Below are 18,389 nucleotides of genomic sequence, written 5' to 3'. Positions count from 1 at the left end.
GATAGGGTCCTGGCAGTCCATAAAGAAGGAAGACCATAAATGTTACACAACCATACTCTAGACAGACTTTTAAAATCAAGAGTACCTCACTTCACTTTAGTGTACCTCACAGATATGCCAACTCTACATCACAGAAGTCCATCAGCACCAGGTTTTCTACCAGCTCAGATAACCCTTAGCATTTTTTAGCAGTAAAGTATTTTTTTTTTTAATTAAAGTGTCCGCTTTCTTAGACAGGACGTTGTTACACACTTAACAAACTACAATGCAGTGCAAACATAACTTTCATATCCACTGGGAAATCAAAAACTTTGTGTGACTCACTTTATTGCGACTCACTTTATGGCAGCAGTCTGGAACCCAACCTGCTACCTCTCTGAGGTACACCAGCACTCACAGCACAGCCTAGAATTTTCTTGCCTCTTGGGGGAAGAAAAGATAAAGTCAAACATAAGTTTAGGAAGAGAACAAAACAGCAATGGCCTTTGCGGGACGGGGAAGGGGTCCCCTTTTCAAAGGCTTGGAGGACAGGATTCCCCTCTGATGTGTTATCAACCTACACCAGTTTTCCGGCAAAGGAACATGAAGATAAGACGGAGCAGTGAAGTTGTTTGTGTGTAGCGGTGCGGAGTAGGCGATTCAGTGGTAGGGCAAAGCTACGTTTCCATCTTGACCCGCCACTGAGCAGCCATGTGCTTGCATTTCATTGGATGATGGCGGGCTTCCAGGAGCCCCATGCCATGAACAGAACCACTGAGGCGCAAACTCCCCCAGGAGACACTGCACCCCTGAGCATGCTAGAGAACAATAATGAACATAATCTCTGAAAATCCAGCTTCTCCCCTTCTGAAGGAGCGTAGGGCCAGCCCACAGGGCTTTGTGGGTACAAGGAGGTCTTGCGTGCTTGCCACTCAAGTTGTAGAACAACTCCATTAGCTGTGATCCTCCTAACAACATAATTGCCATGTATACATGTCAGGGTGCATGCGTGGTCCTTGCTCAGCCTGCAGATGGGCTACCCTTCTTCAGCTAGAGGTGGTTTCTCTCCTGCCCCGTGCCTGTAACTCCACAGTGAAGGCTTCAGGAGGACCCATATCTCCCCTAGTCCTTCCTTACTTGACTAGCCTCCCCAAAAGATTCTAACATTGCCAACATCTACACAGTACAACCAGCCCTACTCTACACAGGCTGGGAGATATGTCTTGCCATGCAGGAAGAAGTGTACCCTGCTCTCCAGTTGTCTCTTCCCGGAACCTGGTACAAAGCCCACGGTCTCACCATCCTACCAAAGAAAGACCTGGTTCCAAAACTGATGTCATACAAGCCACTTTCCTAATCCACAAATCTTGATCTAACAGGCCAATCCTGCCCTTCCTCTGTAATTGACAAGATCTCCATCACCTAGTGAAGTTACCTTTGATGGAGTCCTCCCCCTGAGAAAATCCTGGGCACCAGCATCTATATGATGCCTCTGTTACTTAACTGGGCCGGACTGTCCTGTGTGTGCCTCAGGTCACCCATGTGGGTGCCTCCTGGGCGCACCTGGGTTCGTTTAGCTGCTCTGCCTGCCTCCCTGGCACCATGTCCATACATGCCACCCCTCAATTCTGTTTACTAACTCGGTGACAACAAACTAGTGATGTGGGCAGAGGGCATTCTAGGGTTTTCCAAGTTCTCTAGGAAGGGACACAGCCTTTGCGCCAGTTGTCTGTATTCGCTCCAACTGAATCACTTTATCTCCACATTGAGCATGTAAGCTTTAGCAGGAGAAAACATTCCGTGTTTAAGTTCCAGCTACAGGCGAACCCAGTATCAGAGCCTTCATGGGGGATCTGTCACTGAGAGTCTAGGACAGCATCTGGGTCTGAGGGAAAGTACAAATGTCTACGCTCTCGGCCTCTGAGGACAGACAGCTCTGAAGAAGTCACGCTGTCCTGAGCAGTGCCTGCGGGTACTTCCTCAAGGATTGTATCTGTGGTCAAGGCTGCATGAACCAAGCAAGGTCTTGGAGAAAGCCTACCCACCGGCACTTGCACAGAGGGATCCAAACGGCCATGACAGTTAGACTGTTATATCCCTGCTGGCATCCTCTTAACATTAGCAGGCCCTAGGCTGACTTCCACCTCCAGCTAAGGAGGGAAAAGATAAAATAAACCTTACGAGTAGACAGTTAAATTTATCTCTCTAGTCGGTCTTCTGAAGCTGCAAGCCATGGGGACAAGTCCAGTATTCCCCAGACGAGGGAACTAGACAATGACTTTGGGGAGACAATTCCAGGCTTCGTTTCTCTAAACCCTGTGGGAGGCTGAATTTTTTTTTAACTAAAGCCCAGCTCCAACAATAGAATTCAGGATAATGGTTGGCTATTTCCACTTGTAGTGAGCTGGCAGCTGGCTTTCTGTGATGTTGATCCAGCTCAGGTATTTGAGACGAATTCACAAAAGTGCACCAGCTTAGGACCTTCTTCTGTTCAACTGTCAGCACAGAGGCAGACATCTGCCTCCCACACTCCTTCCCCCAGTCTTGGGCCATCATCTGCTCTTAGGAGGCAAGCTGATGCATTTAGAGGGGACGATCAAGAGACCTTGAAAGATATACCACTGGAACAAAGCAAGCGCACCACCAAGCGATTCTGACATTCTCCCCTCAAAGACTATGCCAGTGGGCAGGTGCACACCCACACAGCTTCTTAGAAGGGCAAGAGACGAAGCTTTCAACCTGCCCATTCCCTCGCCCTCCTTGCCACCAACCCCGCAGACACATTCTCTAAGGATCCAGCCACAGAGCCCATCAAATAACAAAAGGAAGAAGGAAAAACAAAACAAACAACAAAAAAAAAATTAGGACTCCCAAAGAGCAAAACTTTCACAAATTCAGCGCTTGAGCCTCAGAGATGTCGTATATGGAAGAGAAATAGAATAGGATCTTGAGGGTGTGGAACTTTTGCACACCGTGTTTTATTTTTAAAGAATGTAACAACAACAACAACAACAACAAAAATCCCTTGTGCTATTATTTCTTAAGCAAACGGAGAGCCAAACAAAGCTAGCTCTAATTAGCCCAACTTTCTTGTAGCAGTGATAAAGATTCAATGGCTTCCTTTGTCAACGTCCTGGGTATTTCTGCTAAACATCTAAATGCCATTCAAGAGAGAACAGACTGTAAAAACCAGCAGCCAGGTCAGGACACAAGAGACAAAATGATTCCAAGGAGCACATTTTGACAGTGGTTAGAGACCAGGTTTCTCTCTGTAGTCATACAATCTCTTGCTTCCTGTCGCCCACACTCCCGATACATTTTACGGGCCTCCACAGAAGAGCAGACACCCTCTCTAGAGGCCTACCACCCTAGCTTGATTGAATTTTTCTGATTAAACAAAGCTCTCAGTATGAATCTTTCCATTTCCTCTGGACCCTCTCTGATTACAGCAGGCTGAAGTTCCAAGTGTCTCTCACACCTCTCCCATCTGCCAAAGTAAAAAATGTCCTCAGAAATGTCCCACGCATTTATTAAAATAATTTGAGGCTTCATGAGGGGAAACATTTTGCCCAAATAGTGTAAATAACTTAAATGACTCCTTGTATGTAAATATTTGATATCAGAAATGGATTTCCAAACGAAACATACGTGAAAGATGATTATACCAAGCCATGTCTGGGCACAGCCTGGTGTTCACAGATGTGGCAGCACTTCAGGGCACCTGGAAAGGCAAACTCTCTGCCAGGTCATGCCTGACTCTATGCACTACGTCTTGTGAGAACCATTGCCCTCAACTCCCTTTGTATGAGGCTAAAACCTACCCAACAGAACCTTCAGGAGGAAAATCCCAACAAATCCCTACTTTCCCAAGCCACTGGCTTTTCAGAGGAGTACTGCAAGTAAATAAGATAGAGAAATAATGCAGGCTGCTTGAAAAAAAATCATATTCTATAAGCATTCAATTTTTCTCGGGAAAGCTGAGGCAAGACTTCTATAACGCAAACCTGCAAAGGTTCTGGTTACCAACCTTCACCGTGTGACAAGACGCAAAGGGGGGGGGGGGAATCTGTGTCTAAAACTTGTGAGAAAAAAACAGGGCTGTGATGTGACCTGGAGTCTCCAAACACGCATGGTTTCTCCCCGAACGGTGTGAACCCTAAGCGGTATGAACAGCAGCTACACTGGAAAGGGTGAACAAAGAAGAGAGGCACTTGATAAACACCATTAACCAGGGCTCCAGGCAGCGCAGCATAAACCAGCTTGAGATAAATGGGCAGTGAGACCATGGCACAAACTTTCCAGGCAGCTCAGGAGTATGACTGCCTAGGACCCTAACAGCCCTGAAGTGAGGCAAGAAAAAAAAAGAGAGAACATGAGCAGGGGTCCTAGACTGAGCCCCTCCTCGGCCCTCTCCAATAGTCCTGCCCATGCCTTTTCTTCCTTAGCTACAAAGGATAAAGGGAACCCAGACCAAGGGAAGATCAATCCAAGCAAAAGGTGCTTATTTCTTCCACCAAGGCAACAGCATAGAGCTGATGGAATTAGCACACACATACAATAACCCCACAAACGCATGTGCCACAAAGCACAGCCTTGCTGCTGGAGTCTAAGGACACACACACACACACACACACACACACACACACACACACAATTTCCTTTACCAAAGCAATAGCTGAAAAGAAAAAAAAAAAAAAAAGAAAGAAAGAAATGTAACTCCTCAAGCCATAGGGAAAGGTAAATCACGTCTTTGCCTTAGTCTCAGCAATCAACTCAATGTAGCTAAATTAGCAAAAAACGCTCCCTTGGCATTTAAAATCTCTTTCCCTTTCTTTTCCCCTTGCTAAGCAGAGTAGGGGTGAAGTCTAATAAGTCAAAAGACAAAGTGGCTTCAAAACAAAATCGGTTATTTGTAAACAATCCTTGTGGGGGGTTTTCCCCTCCTCGCCACGCCACCCCAAGAAAAACAGCCCTGCCAGTTAGAATAGAAAGCAGAGTAAAGACAAATCAATTAGCTTGCTAATTTCTCCTCCTCTCGTTTATTTAGCGCTGCACTGTATTTGTCGTAATTGACTACAATTATGTTAATTACTAACTCCAGTATAATTACTATATTTATTGTCATTGAGCACGCGATGTACCCACAGCAAAGCTGGCATTTGTCGGGCATCAAGAAAGCAAACTGTCGAGAGGTGATTCTCCGCAAACTGGAGGATGTGGCTCTCACAAATGAAAGGGCCAAAGAGATTTCATGCAATGTTAGTTTGAAAGCACCGGTTCATTAAGGATATTAATTTTCTGATAACTACACATTTAAGCGTGACACACTCCGTGCGCAGTATCTACAGGATTTCGCAATTATTAATGCGTGACAGTTTCAAATGCTAAGTGAATCAATTAAACAGCAGCATTCACAATCCCGAGAAGAGATAACTGCTTCATAACTACCTAAGACTACAATTTTCACATGACAAAAAAAAAGAGCCATTGAGGCGCCTTCAAAACCTGACAGGTCAAGAAAGAAGTTTGAAACAAAAGCACCTTCCAGCCATCATCTCCTCTCTTTACATGTCAGATCAACTTTGCTGGTGTCTCCCCCAGAAATGCATCACATGCCAGCTGCCACAAGGTGATTTTTCATGTCTTGTCAAAGAAATCTTTTATTCTATTTGCTCTGCATTAACATGTTACATTTATTGATCAAGGGCCTGTTCGGCAGCCGCAGCAGGGCACTGAGCTCCCCATGCCTACGGGGCTTTGATGTCCTGGTGACATTCATGCCCGAATAATGCACATACTAAATGGATTTAATGCAGAAATGTGTTTGGGCCTGACAGTTACATTAATAACAGCCCCTCACACTGATAAATATGCAATTGCTACTATTAAGAGTTACCCAATTATGGGGAAAATATTTCTCTACCTTATAAATAAATCTATCAAGGGGGGAGGAAAAGTTTTAACAATGGTGCATTTCCTTAAAAAAAAAAAAAAAAAAAAAAAACCACTTCCCCAGAAGCAGGAGATGGGATGAACAGAGGCTGGAAGCCCTTTCGCTCTCGCCTCCAATTGTTTTTAATAAGTCTCAAGAATGATTGGGGATTTTTTTTCCTTCTAAACCTCTTTTGTTGATCTTCTACGTTGTGCCCATCTCTTGTTTCTGCATAACCAGAGAAAAAGCAGACACCCTGAATGAAGAACAGGGTTCTGTGTATAGTCAAGAGAGCAGCTTAAGGGGTATGGGGGGGTGCACAGCTGATCTCCGTAATGACGGGTCTGGAGGAGGAGCCTTTATTTTTTTTCAACTCTAAAGAAAACCTGCACATGTGTTTGTATCTCATTGTAAACCCTAAGTGACCTTGCGCTGCAGCACGGATGAGGAAGGGTCCAAAGGAAAAGAGAAAGCAGCTGGCATGAAAAATCTCAGCCAAGAAGAATTTGTCGTTATTAAATTCTTACAATTAAACACAGACACCCAAGCAAAAAGAGGATAATGGCTCCCTTTCATCATCTGGGAACATGGAACAGCTAAAACCACCAACAGCCAGTCCCAGAGGAGACTAAAGAGGCTTTTCAGATAGGGAGTATATGGGTGTGTGAGCCCATGTGCAAGTGAACACACACACACACACAGAGAGAGAGAGAGAGAGAGAGAGAGAGAGAGAGAGAGAGAGAGAGAGAGAGAGATCTTTTCTCTGACTCAATAACCAAGGTCCACTGTTCCAGGGCTGAGACAGTAAGGATGAATAATTTTTCCCATGACCACCACCTTGGATTTGAGCCAACCTGCACAGCCTCAAGGGAGAAGGACTGTACCCTTGCTTCTGAGTCCACCTGGGCCTCCTGGGGTACTGCTATACTCTACTTCCCAAACTAGAACTGGTTTTAAAAGGCAGGAGAAAGAGGGAAGAGCAGCAGTGTGGCTCTAGCTGAGGCCTGGGGGGTCTTGGGGAGGCACTATAAACGCTGTCATAGCTATTTCTACTGGCTGCTAGGGGTTTTAACAGGGAAAAGGAAACGTTGCTACACCGAAAAGCCAAAGTTTAGAGGTCATTAAAAACATTAATGCAAAAAAATAAATAAATAGATAAGCAAATAAATAAATAAATAAATAGTGCCACTTTGTATTATAAGAGCAATTCAGAAAAACTACAAAACCAGAGTCAGATGTGGCACATTCAGTCCCAGCTCTCTGACCGTTCTAACCGTCAGTGCAGTCTTGGGTGAGCATCTGGACTTCCCTGGGCCTCAGCCACTTTGTGTGTGAGATGTGGGTTCCGATAGTTTCATTTGGAGAACGTAGGGCTATAGTAAACACATATGGGAAGTGTTCTTCCCAGCCTTGGAAGGAGTGAAGCCTGCATAACATTAGCTGCTATCTGCTAATAAGAAAAGAAACATAATTGCTGGGATCATTTCTTCAGCTCCCCACCCCTGGACTCCCTTGGAGAGGACACCAATCACCTCTCAACGTTTGTTGCGCAGTTTGTTTTTACCATGAAGGCTATCTAGGGAGCCATTCTAAAAAATAAAAAAAAAATAGAAATAAAAATAAAAAATTGTCTCCAAAGCATCCACAGGTCCTCAGTGGAACACACATTCAGGGGAAGAGGGTTGGGATAAACACTGAGCAAGGCATTAAGCATCCTAGCCTCATGCACTAAACAGCGGTACAACTACCAAGGCCATCACTACAGCAACAAACTGCATCCTGCAGCCGCAGGACTCTGTGGTGGAGAACCTAGTGGCCCGGTGACAAGAAAGTATAAAAGAGTTAAAAGTCCTGCCGATCTTCCTCCCTCAAAACACCAAAGCCACCCCGATATAACATGAACAGCAATAGCACTGACACCCTGACACCCCAAAATCATATCCTGTGAAGAGACAAGAAGGCAGAGAGATGGGTAGAGCTATGAGGCCTCCGGTTCCCAGAGGAGAAAAACAGTTTCAGCGAAAGTAAAAGTTGATGCTTAAAATTCCCCCAATTACTATAAGAAATATTGAGGCGAAGCTAGTGGGAAGTGCTTCCTGTGCGTTACAGGCAGCACGGTCGTCCCTGAGAAAATAAAGCTCTGCTGCCCACCCTGTCTTACCTTCTGTGGCTCACACTCTACCTTCTGTGCCCAGTGGGTAGAAATCCAGGTAGTCAGGAGGACCTCACAGATGGAGTGATAGGAAGAAAGTACCATGGTAACCATTCATGGGCTGATACCTGCTCCTCCTAGCCTAATGTAGTCAAACTGTGTTCTGTCTCTGTGAGATGTGCCAGAGAGTGTTGGAAGTACAGAAATCAGGGTCTTACCGCTGAGTGTTATATAGGCCTGTCAGATGGCTGTGCGTTTTGCCTTTTGATTGTGTTTTTGCTTGGCTTCTGGGGACACCTGAATAGTCAGTAATACTTTGAGAAAAAAAAAAAAGTTTCACTGTTCTGTTGTTGCTTTTAACCATATTGGTCAGCTTAGAGGGGATGCTGGATCCAGCCTATGCAGAATGTGACAGTTCAGAAGAATCATTAAAGTCTGATTGGTAACACCACACTGTAGAGAACTCCTAGTCTATCTTTGTTACTAACACCATCCCATCCAGGGTCATTGTGTGACCCGGGAAAAACCTGGACAGCAAGGTCTCAGAAATAATTTGTACCAGGCCCTCAACTGTAGAGACACTATTTAATGAAGACCAAGTAACAAAGGAGCATGCTCTGAGCTTATCTCCTGGGATATATAGACAGTTTCTTCTTGGGCCTATTCCTAATTGGCAGAAATTTAAATAATATGACATGAAATTATTTAACCTGCAAAATATTAGGAGCAATTGGAAAACTACATTATTTGTTACAGTTAGGATAGGTTAGGCTCCCTGAAATAAAAAATTAGTTTCAAAGTCTCATAACAAAGATTTCTTCCTCACTTCAAATCTATGTCCTAAATTGATAAGCACACTCATTTATGGTTGAAATCTAAGACTTATGATATAAGGAGAGGAATGTGTTGGCTTTTTTAGAATTTCTACCCACTGGCCATCCCAAAGGACACAGAGAAATGCAAACATAGGATGCTGGTAGAGAGGAAACCCTCATTGCCTTGTGAAGAGTCCCAGTGATCACCAAGGAACTCATTGGATTGAACCCAGTCTCTAAGTCTTCCTGTTAGCACCCTGTCCGTTTAACTAGTATAGTAGCCATGCTTATGGAAGACCTAGTATGTCCCAATCAACTTAGTAGGAATGTTACACATAGCACTTAAGAGTTTAGCACACAGACCAAAGCCAGTCATAGAGTAAGCAACAGAAGCAGCTCAATCCAGAGTGGTCTAAGCCCAAAGCCATTCACTGCCCATCTCTGCAAGTTAGCTGGCTCAGTTCTGCCCAACTGTGCAACATGGATGAATGCTGCGTGGTCTATCTGTCTCTGAAGAAGCTGTGACAGTGTGCTAAATGCCCACTTCGTGACATGCAGCTGGGCTGCATGAAGAGGACAAAGTCAGAGCTGTTACCTGGAGCTGCACAACAACCCCCCCCCAACTCCTTTCTACCTCCCCCACCCAGCAGAAGGAAGGAGATCGGCAAGCAACCTCCCGTCAGAAATGTCCTTCTAAGCAATTTGCTACCCAGCACATTTATCCTCGGTGCTAAATAAGATGCGACTGCAAATAATTTAATTTTTAAAACGTAAGCTTCCTGTTGCCATAGATCAATTAAACCCTCTCACTTTTATTGCCAGACTGACGTGGGCATATTTATCACTGTTTACCACAGGAGCTCTGCTCTGCCTGCTGTGTTCAACAAACTGAGCAGGCACCCCTCTGAAACCATTCAGGGCATTTGGGGAAGCCGAATGGGGCCACAAGGGAAACTCTTTCCTCTTGAAAGAATCAGAATGGGAGAATGGATGCCAGGGCAGTTCATTCAAAAGCTCTCTTCGCCTTGTACAGATCTGGAGCCCACTGGCTAAAACATGGGGTTCTCTTCTCTAACCCAAAAAGTAAAAGTAGAACAGGAGGCAGCATTTGGGATCGTTTGGGAGAATCTGGGAGAACTGGCATTCACAGCTTTTGTAAGGAGGCAATCCAGCACCTGTACCAAAGCCCTTCCTTGGAAAGTTGTCCAAAGTAACTTATTGGAGCTATGATCATCAGTGAATATTACAACACTAAGGAAGAGTTTAAGGTACCATCAAAAATTGTTATAGAAAGGCCTACCAGATGCCTAGGGGATGAAGGTGCAAAGAGCGATGAGTTTGAGCCTCAGAACTTACATGGAGGAAGGAGAAAACAGACTACTGCAAGCTGTCCTCTGAACAGCACACGCACACACACACACACACACACACACACACAAAACATAAAAATTATTTTATTATGTGATATTTACCAAAATGAAAAATATTTCCAACAGAGACTGAATACATGCATCATTTTAATGGCTCTAAAAAGACAAGGATTGCCACATAACCATTGTGTAATGGAGGTATATAATTGATAAGATTATCCCCTGCCTACCTTCCTGAGTCTTCCAATATTTCTACATAGACTATTATTGATTTTAAGGGGAAAATCACAAATAAATCTTAAGTATTTCTCATAAATATAGATGTTAGAGTGTGGTTGTTAACCCATGTAAATTCAAGGCGCAATATGCCACGCCTCCCTACTATTAGCCAATTAACTCTCCACGCGCTCCAATCTCATTCCAAGGAAGACAACAGGACCTGACCCTGGAAATTATGCTCCAGGGGCTCATCTGAGTCATAGTCATGTAGATGACCTGGTTCCCATCCATCACAAGAAGAGGCAGACAACAGGGACCTTTGGGCCTTCAAGGGAGACAGAGGTTCCATTTGGGTTTCTTCCCTTGCTTCCATTTCCAACATACAACAGGATAAGATGCACAGTGGTTCCAAAGACTCCTGCAAGACTCACTGAAACAATATAACCTGAATCTGCGATTTCATCAGGGAGAACTAACCAATTTCTTGGACAACTCAAGTGAAGGGAAGATGGGTTTGCTACAGCTAATGAAGAAGACCGTGAGCTGTAATAGGAATGAGAGAACACACACCATACTGCCCATCAAAGGTTCAAAACTTCAAAATCCATAATTATCTTTCTGCCAGTATAAATAGCTACCCAGAGAAAAATGAGCAGAGCTCTTTGTGTGTGGTGTATATATGCATACGTATGTACATATGTATGTATGCATGTATGTGTGTATATGTATGTGTGTATGCAGGCATACGTGGATGCATACATGTATTTTTAAAGAATAATTTTTGAACGCACGGCAAAGGAGCAGCAAGCTGGGTGATAACTAGAGTACCACCCACGTGTCTTTTTTCACTGTGGAAATTAAACTCGGAGTCTCATCCATGCTCCTCGTGCTCCACTCCAGTGCTCACAGAACTCTTTTCTGAAGGCAATGCACAATGATGAGTGTATGTGCCAAGAACGAATAACAAAACAACACAGAAGGCTATTCTCAAGTACGTGCTTAAAGACTAGTGCCTCCTTTTTAACATCTTGGCAAGAGTTAGGTCTGAACCTGGCCAGCCTGAGATGCCCTGGACCAATAACAAGCCAAGCGATTAAGTCATCAAGAAATGTCCAACAAAAGAAGGCCCAAGATCTCCTGGATTCACTAGTGCATTCGACCAAAGAGAAAAAAAAGTTCATGCCAATCCTTGGACTGCCTCAAATAACAGAAGAACATAATATCAGCATAAACACAAAGAATACTTCCAAATGCCTTTCACAACACCAGCATGGCTGATATACCACAACTGGACAAAAACATCACCAATCTCTCTGATAGACTTAACGTTTAAAAATCCTTAATAATGCCAGAAAGCAAATTGAACAACACATTAAAGAGGGCTGTATACTATGGGACAGGATTGGTACAACATATACAAATCAATAACATCACAGCCCTTGCCAAAATAGCCAATGATGAAAGCCTCATGTTCACCCCTGATCCAGGAAAAAGCATTCGACAACATGCCATACCCTTTGATAAGAAGCTCAATGAGTCAGGTACAGACAAGTTGTACTTCCATATAATGACAACTCTACATCAGCCCCTCTCCGGAAAGCTATCTGGGGTTGACAGCTGTACTGGCTAGTTTTGTGTCAACTTGACACAGGCTGGAGTTATCACAGAGAAAGGAGCTTCAGTTGGGGAAATGCCTCCATGAGATCCAGCTGTAAGGCATTTTCTCAATTAGTGATCAAGGGGGGAGATCCCCTTGTGGGTGGTGCCATCTCTGGGCTGGTAGTCTTGGGTTCTATAAGAGAACAGGCTGAGCAAGCCAGTGGAAGCAAACCAGTAAGAAACATCCCTCCATGGCCTCTGCATCAGCTCCTGCTTCCTGACCTGCTTGAGTTCCAGTCCTGACATCCTTGGTGATGAACAGCAATGTGGAACTGTAAGCTGAATAAACCCTTTCCTCCCCAACTTGCTTCTTGGTCTTGATGTTTGTGCAAGAATAGAAACCCTGACTAAGACAGTAGCTCCTTGGGGTGCATAGGGGGTTGTGGGGGAAAAGTCATTCTCTTCAGTGATGTAGCTACTTGAGTCTCCCATTATCCAGTGAATAATTCATGCCCATGGCCATTTGTGGGCATCCTGGTCAAATTCAGTGGGTCACAAAACAAAACCACACAAATAAAAAGGACACATGACTAAGAGAGGGCACTTGTGGAGAAGAGGGGGCTGGTGGAGATGGGAGAGGAGCAAGAGAAGGCGGGGTGGTAAGTGTGACGAGAACATATCATATACAGAATTGTCAAAAAACGAGCTACATTTTTAAAGGTACAGACTAAACAGTGAATGACTACTACAAAAAAAAAAAAATCTGAGTTAAGATTTACGTTTATGTTAGCCAGGCACAGGCACAGTAGTGCATGCCTTTAGTCCCAGCCTGAGTCCAAACACAGGAGCTATGTAAGGTGTGGACATCTTAGACCCAGTTCACTCCAGATTTTCCACTCTGTCCTCTCTCTGACACTGTGACCACAACGCACTCTGGATTTCTCTAGGGGTGGCAATTACATTCAGTCACCTTTTGCATTGACATTGCAAGGTTTCGATCTCCACATGTGCCCAGAAGTTAAGACCTCTTGGGAGTCAAGGAGTGCATATACAAGGACAGATTCTTCCCCTAACACCCTCAAGACACCCCTTTTCTGGAGACCATGCAGCTCAGTATAGACTGTGCTACCTCCTAAGCACCCACTAGGTGACATGAAGCTAATTTACTGAAACTGCCATTCTCTCCTACCTGAGAGCCAGTATCCTGAGTTCTATCCATTCCCCCAAAACTCTTCATTCCCAAGCATTCCCACTCTTTGAAGGAGACAAAGATCCTAAGGACTAGAAGCAGGACCATACCTGGGTCTTGGAATGGTGGTCAGGTTTCAAGCAGAGGGCAGGCTGGAACTCAAGAACAGCGCTTAGAGAACAGTCTAAACACAGAAGCTCAAGTGCAGGCCAGGCCTGACCCTTGTCCACCTGTCCCACCAACACCTACTGTGGGAGTGCCATCGCCCTTTCTCTGCTAAGCCCCACAGGCCAGCATAACATGAAATGTTGTCCTCCACTGGACTGCCATACAAGATCACACTTACCTTTGGTGGAGACTCAAACAGGCACTAGAAATCCCCGCCCACCACTCGCTGCCCCTGCCACCCACCACCACCACCACCACCACCACCACCAATAGTCATCCTTTGAGAGAGAGCATACTCATGAATATTTAAAACATCGAAGCTGAAAAACCACACCTACACATACCAGTGAGAGGCATTCAGTCACTCTTAGGAAACAAAGCTAAACACCCCTAAAACACTCACTGGCCCATCTCATTCCTTTCCCCAAAAGGATTCAGACTTATGCACATGGCGTCCATGGAAAAGGAAAACAAAGTAAGAAGTTTAGGCACCTCCCACAGTCCTGAAGTGCAGCAGGCTCAGGTGCTCTGACAGTCCGTCTTAGGCAGCACTTACTAGAAGACCAGCCATGATCTCTAAGCACATGATCTCTAAGATCCTTTGCAGCAGGGTCTGGCGTGTGGTCCCATCTTTCTCAAGATCCTGTAAAGAGCTGGGACCTGTGACTTGTGCCTGCTGCCCCCAGGTCCTGGAGGGAACTGGGTGGCCCAGGCCTGGCCTGCATCTCTCAAAGTTGGCATACCTCAAGAGGTTGAAGCTTAGGTCAAGTCTCTTTGCAAAATGTCCAAAGTCCCGGCCCAGGTACTCTGGGATTTCTCTGCAGTACTGGCCTACGTAGGACACCTGCAAATTCAATGGAACAAAAATGGAAATTACCCATCTACTCCAAACCAGAGCCACTGATCCCATGATTGGTACCTCAACCTTTAAGCCTGGCTCTTCCACACAAAAAGGCTAAACTGTACCTATTTCCTCCACTTAGGGGGGACTCTGCCAACAGCTTCCCTCTCCTGGTACAGTGAGCTTGACGGAGATATACTGTGGCACAATAGAAGTTAGATTAAAACTGGATAAGGTACAGGTGACTAAACAAGCCCAATTTCAGGACACATGAGGATAACCACCACCTTCAGCCACCCACCCTGACCTTTGTGATGGCTGCCCATCTGACTCTCTGTCTCCCTCTCCCGACCACCCCATATTACATTCCTCCTCACAGAAGACAGAAGATAGGGTGGCTATTCTCCTGAATAGGCCCCAGCCTTTTCTGCAGCTTCAGAAGCCATCCCTATTGTCACCGTGAAAATTGATCCTTCCGCCCTCTGACCCTGCCACAAAAATCGAATCTACAAAGTACGTGCTCGAATGTTATTTTAAAAAAATCTCAAAAACATACTTCAAGGAAGATCATGATTTTGTGCTAGACTACACTCACAGCTATGGGTGGTAGCACACAGCCCTCAGGCCACAGGTTGAACCTATGTTTGAACTCCCAAGGCATTAAAACAAGCTGGGCATGGAAGAGGCCACCAGTCCCACTGCATTCCCTCTGTGTATAAACGCCCATCACACACCTTACAAAGGGCTGGTAAGGTCTAGGGCAGAGTGTGGTCATCATTTCTAAGATTTTACATCAAGAGGCCACCTCCTGTTTAAATGGTTTGCCCTGCATGTTTTGCCCCGCTCCATGACTTGATCTTACCCAGGTCTTGTGAGGGTGACCACAGTTGCTGGAGGTTCATGAGTACGATGGCCTTGTGAGGGAGACCATAGCTGCTAGAGGTTCATGAGTGCATTGGTCCTGTTGAGTCCAGAAACCCTGGTTTTGCTCCAGTCCTCCCCTGGCCCTAGCTCTTACGGTCATCCTCACCCACTTCTTTCACAGCCCCTGTTAGAGAAGAGTGATGTGGGTGTCCCAGGTTAGCCCTCCAGTGACACTCTGCACTTTGAACCATCTCCAACTGCACAAAGAAACCTCTCTGATGAGATCTGAGAGCTGCACTAAGCTACGGTCTAGCGATATGAATTTAGAGGCCCATTAGCTAGTTCCATGTAGCAGAATAACAATAGTAGGTCCATTCGTGAGGTCCTCACCAACCTTGGCTTCTTGGCCACATTCACAAGGCCAGGCATGAGATTCCTGCCATGGAACAGGCCTTCAATCCAGCAGTTGGTTACCCCCATACCATTCATGCCACTATTGTCGCTGTGGGCACATCTTCCATTCTGGTGATTAATGCACTTTACCAAGTTCACAGCAGGGTCAGACTATATTGATGGCATTTTCCCCAGCAGCGCACATAGTGTGTGTGTATGCCCTCTGTCCAGACAGCTCTCAGTAAGACTTAACATCCTTCAGCGGTCTTTCGATTTTTATCTTATTTTATGTAATCATTTAAGCAGCTCCTGTGTATTTCCAAAGAGTAAAAGGCCTAAAAAATTTGATCCTAGAACCTCAACAAAATCATTTTTAATTTTTAACATGTATTTATTTTCTCTCATTCATGTGTGTGTGTGTGTGTGTGTGTGTGTGTGTGTGTGTGTGTGTGTGTGTGTGGTGCACCATGGTACATACTTAGTAGACAGAAGACAACTTGAAGTTCTCTCCTTTCAACACATAGGTCCCCAGGATCAAAATCAAGCTTGGTAGCAACTGCTTTTACCCACGGAATTATCTTAGTGGCCCAATAAAATAATTTTGACTCAGGAAGATAGCAAGCAATAAATAAATAAATAAATAAATAAATAAATAGGATCTTGCTTCAATCTAGCAGTCTGTCCTCTTTCTATATTAGATTCACTTTCTGTAGCATTTAGGTAATAAAGTGAGTTCTGTTTCTATGCCGAGATGAAAAGCACACAGCAAGGAAAGATTGAGGCTATAAGGTCCCAATAAATCCTGCAGACTTGGTCTCGATCTGTAACATCTGTAACATGTTCTGTGAGTTCACATTAACCCTCCAGATCCGTGGGGCTCACTCAAAAACCCAGCATGTGCCACCACCATTTTATGCCATCAACACATAAGATTTCTGTGATATCCAAAACAGATAAAGCTTAGCCTTAAATAAGGACACTGAGCCTTGTAACTAGGCAAGGATTAGATCTAGTGGGGACCCAGGTTGCCAAATCTCAACTTCCACATAGGGAAGAATTCCACAGTCCTCTCAACATAACACGGTGATCATGGCGGAACCTGGATAAGTTCTGAGTTGTAAATAAGCACTTCCCAATGTAGAGACCATAGAGTCCTTACCCTCAGGACAGTGGCCTGCTTCTAGGGCCTTTCTAATGTGTTGTCAGTCACCAGATTCAGATTCCCTGGGACACACACACACACTGCCACCACACCATCCCTACCCCCTACACCTACCCCACCCCACCCCCAGATCTGTCTGTCACCAGGTTAGTGACTCTTACCAGAAGCGCTGTCCCAGGTCCATTTCAAGCACCAATGTTGCTGTTGCTACCCACCAGCTGTTTCCTTGGATTTGTCACGGTGACCTGGAACCTGTTCTCTTTTGTTTTCTTCATTCAGAGACTCACATGTATCTCCGGCTGGCCTAGAGTTCACTATGTACCCGAGGATAACCTTCAGCTTCTGCTCCTCCTGCCTGGGTCAAACCCAGGACCTTGTGCATGCTAGGCAGGCGCTGGGCCAACTGAGTGACTCTCAGCCTCTGCTTCCCCTTTTGTTGAACTTATCAAGTACAGCCATCAACTACCACCAAGAGCAGTTACGATAGCACAGTAACACTAAATAAATGCCAACCCTGAGCAGTCCATTTCTCTGTTACATCCTCAAAAACAGCCTTTGGGATGAGGCGGTGTCATCCCCATTGCACTGTATAACAGGACCAAAATAGCGTATGAAGAGCACTCACCCAATCAGTAGCTGTTGTTCAGATCAATATCCCCATGGAGGGGACTGTCTATTTTCATTCTCTCCTGAGCCTAAGATTTCAGTGCCCAAATTTTAAGTTTGCCTTTATGTCTGTGATTGCATACATGCTGCAAACGGTAGCTGTCATGTGTTAATGGAAAAAGGGAGGGTGTAATGTTGATTATAAATGAAGAATTCAAGCTAAGAAAAGCCAAATGAGGTCAGGCCCATGATGCATAAAAAGATTTAACAGAGAAAAGGGATGGGGCCACATCAACTGTCCCACTTGCATGCCAGCCATCAGCCCACAGTGGCCCCAGGAGCACCAATATAACATCCAACAAATATCACTAACCATCTTTTTAAATTTTCATTGAGATCTTTCCCTTGCACTTAACTCATCCCTTTATTTAGGATATCTTCTCTAAGTACTGAAAAAGTTACAACCAATTTTATTCTGGGATATTTCAGCTACATTATAATGAAATGATAACCCATCCCTTGGGCTTCTCCAGAGGTTTTCCCCCATTTAAGAGGAGTCAGGGTGGGGTGAGCTAGAGAAATGGATCAGCTGTTGAGAGCACTTGCTGTTCTTCCAGAGGACACAAGTTCTGTTCCCAGCACCCATGTCTGGTTGCTCACAACTGCCTGTGACTCCAGCTCCAGGAGTTCCGTGTCATAGTCGTTACATTGTTTTCTTTTGTCCAGAGAGACACTTCTAACCACTAGCCAAAAGCAACTCCTGGAGGAAAGGGTCTGTTTGGGTTACATAGTCCAGATCACTGTCCACTGAGGCAAGGCAAAAAACTGGGTGCGGGGAGCTGGAGGCAGGAACTGAAACAGAGACCAAGGAGAAACTCCAAATATTGGCTTGCTTTCCATGGTTTGCCTACAGGCCAATCTGATGGGGGCATTTTCCCCATGAGGCTCCCTCTTCTCAGATGACTCTAGCTTATGTCAAGTGACAAAAACCTAACCAATACAATATGTGATGTGCCCTTCTGGCTTTCTTGGGCACACACAGAGACCACAGCACGAGCGCGCGCACACACACACACACACACACACACACACACACACAC

The 18,389-nt window shown here is 45.0% G+C and overlaps 1 protein-coding gene across 1 annotated transcript in view; it reads right to left on the bottom strand.

The window, feature by feature from the left end:
* The window catches only part of Lrmda (leucine rich melanocyte differentiation associated), a 1,022,231-nt gene that overhangs the window by 1,001,149 nt on the left and 2,693 nt on the right, over positions 1–18,389 (bottom strand). The window contains exon 2 of the mRNA XM_021203463.1: positions 14,167–14,267. Coding sequence (XP_021059122.1) covers positions 14,167–14,267 — 101 coding nt within the window. The remainder of the gene's footprint in view (positions 1–14,166; positions 14,268–18,389) is intronic.

This window comes from Mus pahari, chromosome 8 (assembly GCF_900095145.1).
Source record: "Mus pahari chromosome 8, PAHARI_EIJ_v1.1, whole genome shotgun sequence".
Classification (NCBI taxonomy): Eukaryota; Metazoa; Chordata; class Mammalia; order Rodentia; family Muridae; genus Mus; species Mus pahari.
This window is presented reverse-complemented; position numbering and strand designations above follow the sequence as displayed.